The sequence below is a fragment of the Poecilia reticulata genome, linkage group LG21, assembly GCF_000633615.1.
Source record: "Poecilia reticulata strain Guanapo linkage group LG21, Guppy_female_1.0+MT, whole genome shotgun sequence".
In the NCBI taxonomy this organism is placed as follows: domain Eukaryota; kingdom Metazoa; phylum Chordata; class Actinopteri; order Cyprinodontiformes; family Poeciliidae; genus Poecilia; species Poecilia reticulata.
Genome location: NC_024351.1, coordinates 121,079 through 127,203, shown reverse-complemented (window position 1 = coordinate 127,203; position 6,125 = coordinate 121,079). Strand labels below are relative to the sequence as shown.

At 50.3% G+C, this 6,125-nt stretch overlaps 1 protein-coding gene across 1 annotated transcript in view; it reads left to right on the top strand.

The window, feature by feature from the left end:
* The window catches only part of LOC103457075 (unconventional myosin-VI-like), a 30,595-nt gene that overhangs the window by 5,839 nt on the left and 18,631 nt on the right, over nt 1-6,125 (top strand). Inside the window, exons 2-11 of the mRNA XM_008397002.2 lie at nt 311-445; nt 831-900; nt 972-1,045; nt 1,841-1,970; nt 2,051-2,156; nt 2,606-2,661; nt 2,731-2,828; nt 3,360-3,524; nt 4,393-4,473; nt 5,718-5,898. Coding sequence (XP_008395224.1) covers nt 329-445; nt 831-900; nt 972-1,045; nt 1,841-1,970; nt 2,051-2,156; nt 2,606-2,661; nt 2,731-2,828; nt 3,360-3,524; nt 4,393-4,473; nt 5,718-5,898 — 1,078 coding nt within the window. The 5' untranslated portion in view covers nt 311-328. The remainder of the gene's footprint in view (nt 1-310; nt 446-830; nt 901-971; nt 1,046-1,840; nt 1,971-2,050; nt 2,157-2,605; nt 2,662-2,730; nt 2,829-3,359; nt 3,525-4,392; nt 4,474-5,717; nt 5,899-6,125) is intronic.

The following is a 6,125-nucleotide window of genomic DNA, read 5'->3' as shown; positions in this document are numbered from 1 at the left end:
GCTGTAGGCTAGCTGCTGTAGGCTAGCTGCTGTAGGCCACTTGATGTAGGCTGCCTGCTGTAGGCTAGCGGCTGTAGGCTAGCTGCTGTAGGCTAGCTGCCCGGCCCACACCATCACCCCTCCACCATTGTGTTCAATAATCTGACATGGAGCTGCTGTGTTTCTGTCAGCAGAACCAGAACCGGAATCGTTTTATCAGAACACTAAAGATAGTCGGGATAAAAGGAATCCAGCACCAGAACAAACATAATAATCTGAACAGAACCCGCCTGCCTCTCTCTCCTAACCTAACCGGGTCTTGTTGTTCCAGAACTGCGGTATCGCCGCCATGGAGGACGGGAAGCCGGTGTGGGCGCCTCACCCGACGGATGGGTTCCAACTGGGAACCATCGTTGACATCGGCGCCGACAGCCTCACCATCGAGCCGCTGAAGCAGAAGGGAAAGGTCAGAGGTCATCAGGGCTCATTAAGGGGCGGGGCGTAATGCTGGGAGATGAAAGCTGTTCAGTTTGTTTTTGATTTTGGACCCAAATAAATGTTTATTCAGGATGATTAATTTTAGCCTCTACAATGGTTCTAATGTCAGTAAGTCTGTCTGGTTCTGGTCCTGACAAATGGCTGAGGAGCTGCGACCTCTGACCTCAGCAGGTGTTTCCCTCTGAAGGGCCTGCAGGCCGTCTGAAGTGGGGCCTGCACCTGCAGCCAGGTGTACTTGCTCCTGATGAAGCTCCTATTTCTGCTCCTCTGGTCAGGAACAGATGGTCTTTATCGCCCCCCGGTGTCCGTTTGCTGCCACTACAGTCTCATTAACTCAGTTTCTCCTCCTGCAGACGTTTCTGGCTCCCGTCAACCAGGTTTTCCCCGCTGAAGACGACGTCAACAAACACGTGGAGGATAACTGTGAGTTTCTGCTGCTGTTCTGCCTCCCGTGCTGTAGATGGCGCTGTGATAAACCTGGTTCTGCCTCTCAGGTTCTCTGATGTACCTGAATGAAGCCACTCTGCTCAACAACGTCCGAGTTCGCTACAGCAAGGACAAGATCTACGTGAGTTCAGATTTACGGGTGAAAATGTTCTGGTTGAAGATTTTTATTTTAGTTTAAATTAGTTTTAACCATTTGCTAGTTTTAATAAATGGTTTTAGAAAATATAAATGAAATGAGTTTAAATGATGGCAGAGGTCCAGTAAACCGCTGGACACGAGCGTTAAGCTAAAGCCACAGTAATCCTAACTGGACTCTGGTTCTGCTGCATTCTGGAGCAGAACCTCAAAATAACAACAAACCTTCATCTAATGAGAAGAAATCAAACTTTTCTAATTTAGTAAGTTGAGTTTTCTGTCATGCTAATGAGGAACGTCCTGGTAATAAAATATAAACTGGGTTCATATGGCGCCTCCACTGTTCCACTTTCAACCAGACTGATTATGTCTCATGTTTTTAAAACAAACGTTTTTCGTTATGATACTTGCATATTTAACTCCAAGCTGGTTTACGCACCGCCACCTGCTGGTGAAATGTGGAACAGCAAGGAATAAAACCACCATGAAATTCCCGCTGCCGGAAATAAAAACGGAGCTTTTTTCACATTTGTCAACACAGTTTTTATTTCAGTTAACACACTAGTTTTTACTTTGTTAGTTTTTAACTCTGTTCGTTACCTCCTGACTGCTGTTTGGTGAGAAATGATTGAAATTAACCTGAAGGAGTCAAACAGAACCACCCGGGTCGGTTCTGCTGCAGCGCAGCAGCAGGAAGTGAGTCAGATCCTCACTTCCTGCTGCTGCAGGTGTGGTTCTGCCCGGAGACTCACCTGTCCCCTCCGTCTCGTGTCCTCCCCAGACGTATGTGGCCAACATCCTGATCGCCGTCAACCCGTACTACGACATCCCCAAGCTCTACTCGGTGGACACCATCAAGAAGTACCAGGGCCGGTCTCTGGGGACGCTGCCGCCGCACGTCTATGCCATCGGTGAGAGCGTCTCCAGGGCGTCCTCGGCACAGGGGCGGCTTGGGGCGGAGCGGGCTAATCCTCCATGTGTTGCTCTGCAGCTGACAAGGCGTACCGGGACATGAAGGTCCTGAAGATGAGCCAGTCCATCATCGTGTCCGGAGAGTCCGGCGCCGGCAAGACGGAAAACACCAAGTTTGTTCTCAGGTAGGCTAGGATGAGACTTCCTGTCTAGCTCTACAGCACTTCCTGTTTGGGACGAGAGCTGGAGGAACTGGAGCCCAGCTCAGCCGGTTCTGAGGTTCTGATCAGCTGCCCCTCTGGTTCTGTCGGAGCAACATCAGAGACCCGGTGGACCTGCCTGACCTGATTGGTCAGGCTGGGTTCTAATGCAGTCATCACTCAGTGAAGGCGCCTTTTGACTCGCAGCTTAGACTGGTTAGAAAGCGGACATGTTAGAGCGCCGTTTGGACTCGTTATAACGCCGTTTGGACTCGTTAGAGCGCCGTTTGGACTCGTTAGAGCGCCGTTTGGACTCGTTAGAGCGCCGTTTGGACTCGTTATAGCGCCGTTTGGACTCGTTATAGCGCCGTTTGGACTCGTTATAATTCCGTTTGGACTCGTTAGGACGTCTCTGACTCTCCTCTGGTCTCCAGGTACCTGACGACTTCATACGGGACGGGTCAGGACATCGACGAGCGGATTGTGGAAGGTAAGGAGGATTTCTTCTTTGTGGGTAACGACCTCGTTCGGTACTAACCAAGCCATCTGATTGGTGCAGCCAACCCCCTGCTGGAGGCTTTTGGGAATGCGAAGACGGTTCGGAACAACAACAGCAGCCGCTTCGGGAAGTTTGTGGAGATCCACTTCAACGAGAAGGTGACTTGCTCCGTTTCATTGCAATGGGCCGGCAGTGTTTTAGTCCGAGTCCTGCTGGAAACCAGAACATTGATGTTGTAGCTGAGAACTTGGTAAACATGTCTGGTTAGTGATCTGGCAGAGAGACCTCTGGATCCGTTTCACCGACACTATAAACCACAGACATTATGAACCGGGGGACCCCAGGGCTCGGTGCATGGCCCCCTTCTCAGTTTGTCTTTGATTCTCTAGTGATCGTCTCTGACATGTCCTCAGGATGAAATGCTGACAGATGATTGGTTTAAACTGCTTCAGTCAGTGAAGCATGAATTCATTGCCAGACATGGAGACGTTTGACTCGACGCGTTCTGGCGTGCCTCAAGGCTCACTGGTTGGATCCAGACCATGTTTCAGCTAATCTTTAGCTTCCTGAGCATTGTTCCCATTTCCTGCCATTCTGCTGCCTCTGGCCCAGTAAAATCAGGCTGCATTTGACCTTTGACCCCTCGGAGGACAGATTTCTGAAGAAGTGTGTTGTCTGTTTCCCACCAGAATGCGGTCGTTGGCGGATTCGTGTCCCACTACCTCCTGGAGAAGTCCCGGATCTGCACACAGAGCTCCGAGGAGAGGAACTACCACATCTTCTACCGCCTGTGCGCCGGAGCGCCGGAGGACATCCGCCAGAAGTTCCACCTCAGCTCCCCGGACACCTTCAGGGTAGGAACGCCAGCCTACTGCTAACGGGCCAATCAGAGCTCCAGAATCCGAGCTGCAACCAAACCCGGAGCCTGGTAGTGCTGAGAGCCTTTGAGTCCAAACTGGAGACTCACCTGGCATGAGTAGAGCGTCCAGCAGGCCTCAGCAGGTCCGGTCCGGCCCGATCCGAGCCGGTCTTGACAAGTGTTGGGATGCAGCGTTGCTCCATCTCCTGCAGCCAGTCACCATGCAGGCCTCTGCATTCTGTCTGCGGATTGAAAGGGAACTGCCTCGGCTTTCTGTCAACACAGAGAAGAATTATTGAGACTGATGGTCTGTTTCCACTTAGCAAAGCAAACGGCACCAAATGTAAGGCCGAGTTTCAGCCTGCAGGAGAAATGGGGCAGGTCTGATTCTGCCGGGAGCATCCTGACCTGTCCTGCAGCTGCACTGTCTGCCCTGAACACCAGGGGGCAGCAGAGGATGGAGCCAGCTGCACTGTCTGCCCTGAACACCAGGGGGCAGCAGAGGATGGAGCCNGCTGCACTGTCTGCCCTGAACACCAGGGGGCAGCAGAGGATGGAGCCAGCTGCACTGTCTGCCCTGAACACCAGGGGGCAGCAGAGGATGGAGCCTAGAGAAACACTATGACTATGCTAAAAATTGTTAATGTTCTCCAAACTGGAAATAATGACTGAATTAAATGTTTTTGTTTTTTCAGTGTTGCTGCAGCAACACATTTCAACCGCTTAAACAAGATTTAATGAATTAAGACTCCGTTTTAATTTAATTTGATGCGACTTAATTCTTTATGGATGGTTGTGATTTATGACATGTTCTGGAAATGGAGATGCATATTGATGGTTTTGTGCCTTTGCCTCTGCTGCAGTATCTGAACAGAGGATGCACTCGCTTCTTCGCCACCAAAGACACGGATCGGCAGATTCTGCAGAACCGGAAGAGTTCAGAGGTAAAGCTGCTCTGGCTGCAGACGGATCTGATGGTAGCAATAATAATAATAAGCAGCTTTTAGCGTTTGCTGGTTTGTACTCCTCTCCAGAGGGGCGTAAGCAGCAGAACCCGTTTAGTTCTTTTCCCTTAAGGCTCCAAAATTAGATTAATCAAAGTTTGTAATAGTTTTTATTGTTTTTCAATTTATTCCGTTATCATAATGAGGGTCCTCTATTTAAGTCGACATTTGATTGTTTCTATGGTTTCTAATATCTGGGATGCATTTTATTTGCCAATGAACCTTTAAAACGTTAGAAACAAATCAAACAGTAAAAATGGCTACAAGACACCAAACCACACAATAACTGGACAGTTAAAGAGAAGGAAGCTGAACAGACGATGTCAGGAGGAAGAGCGTTCCTTTCCCACGCTGCCGACAGGACAGGAGGCTCTGAGGATGATGAAGAGGAAGAACGAAGGGAATGAGCAGCAGATTAAACCCAGAAGGAGGAAAAGAAGTTCGATTTAAACTGAACTCTGAAGGAAACGGGGAGCCGGTGAAGTTGTTGTAAACTGGAGTGATGCAGTGAAACGGCATATGCAGGCAGAGAGCAGGGCGGGCAGTCGGTCAGTTTCACAGAGCTGGACGTGAGCAGGCCGGGTATTATTCATATATAATAATGACACGTTTAGCCTGAGGGCCAGTAGAGGAGGCTCTGTTCCCGTCTTTCAGGAGGACGTGTTGGTGACCAGGGCGAAAACCAGACTGGAACTTTTTATCACATTTATTTATGTCAGATTGGATGTTTGCTGGGGAACCCGACTCAGGGTCGATCTGGCCAGTCAGAAATCCGCCATCCATATTCACAGGATGAAATTACGTTTCAATTGCCTCAATGGAAGTTTTACAGAAATTAGGCTGGACGCTTCATCTCCACGGTGATGGAGATGAAGCCATCTGTCCTGCCAATCAGCTCTCAGCCAATCAGAATCCTCTGCAGAAATGAAAGGAAACATCAGAATAACTGGGAGCGTCAGCAGGCTGAACAGCTGCAGGTGGTAGATAAATAAAAACCTCCAGGTTAGAACCTGCAGAGACTGAATCTACCTGGAGTCGGGTGATAGGTGGCGCTCCTGAGCCAGAAATCGTTCCAGAGATGATTGAGGAGCAGCAACAGGACAAATGTTCAGATTGAGGTTTGAACAGTGAAACGGTGCCCTCTGCAGGCCGGAGGTTCATCACACAGTGTGTTGTTTCCTCAGCACAGCAAGGCCGGTCCGCTGAAGGACCCGCTGCTAGACGACCACGGAGACTTCACCAGGATGAGCGTCGCCATGAAGAAGATCGGCCTGGGCGACACCGAGAAGCTGGACCTGTTCCGGGTGGTGGCCGGTGTTCTGCATCTGGGCAACATCGACTTCGAGGAGGCCGGAAGCACCTCAGGTGAGCCGCCGAGATTCAGGCCTGGACTGAGCTGCAGGACCTGCTACTGCCTCTGGTTCCTCTTTGGTTCCCCTGGTTCTTTGGTTCCCCTGGTTCCTCTGGTTCCTTTGGTTCCTCTTTGGTTCCCCTGGTTCTTTGGTTCCTCTGGTTCCTCTTTGGTTCCTCTGGTTCCTTTGGTTCCCCTGGTTCAACTGGTTCCTCTGGTTCCTCTTTGGTTCCCCTGGTTC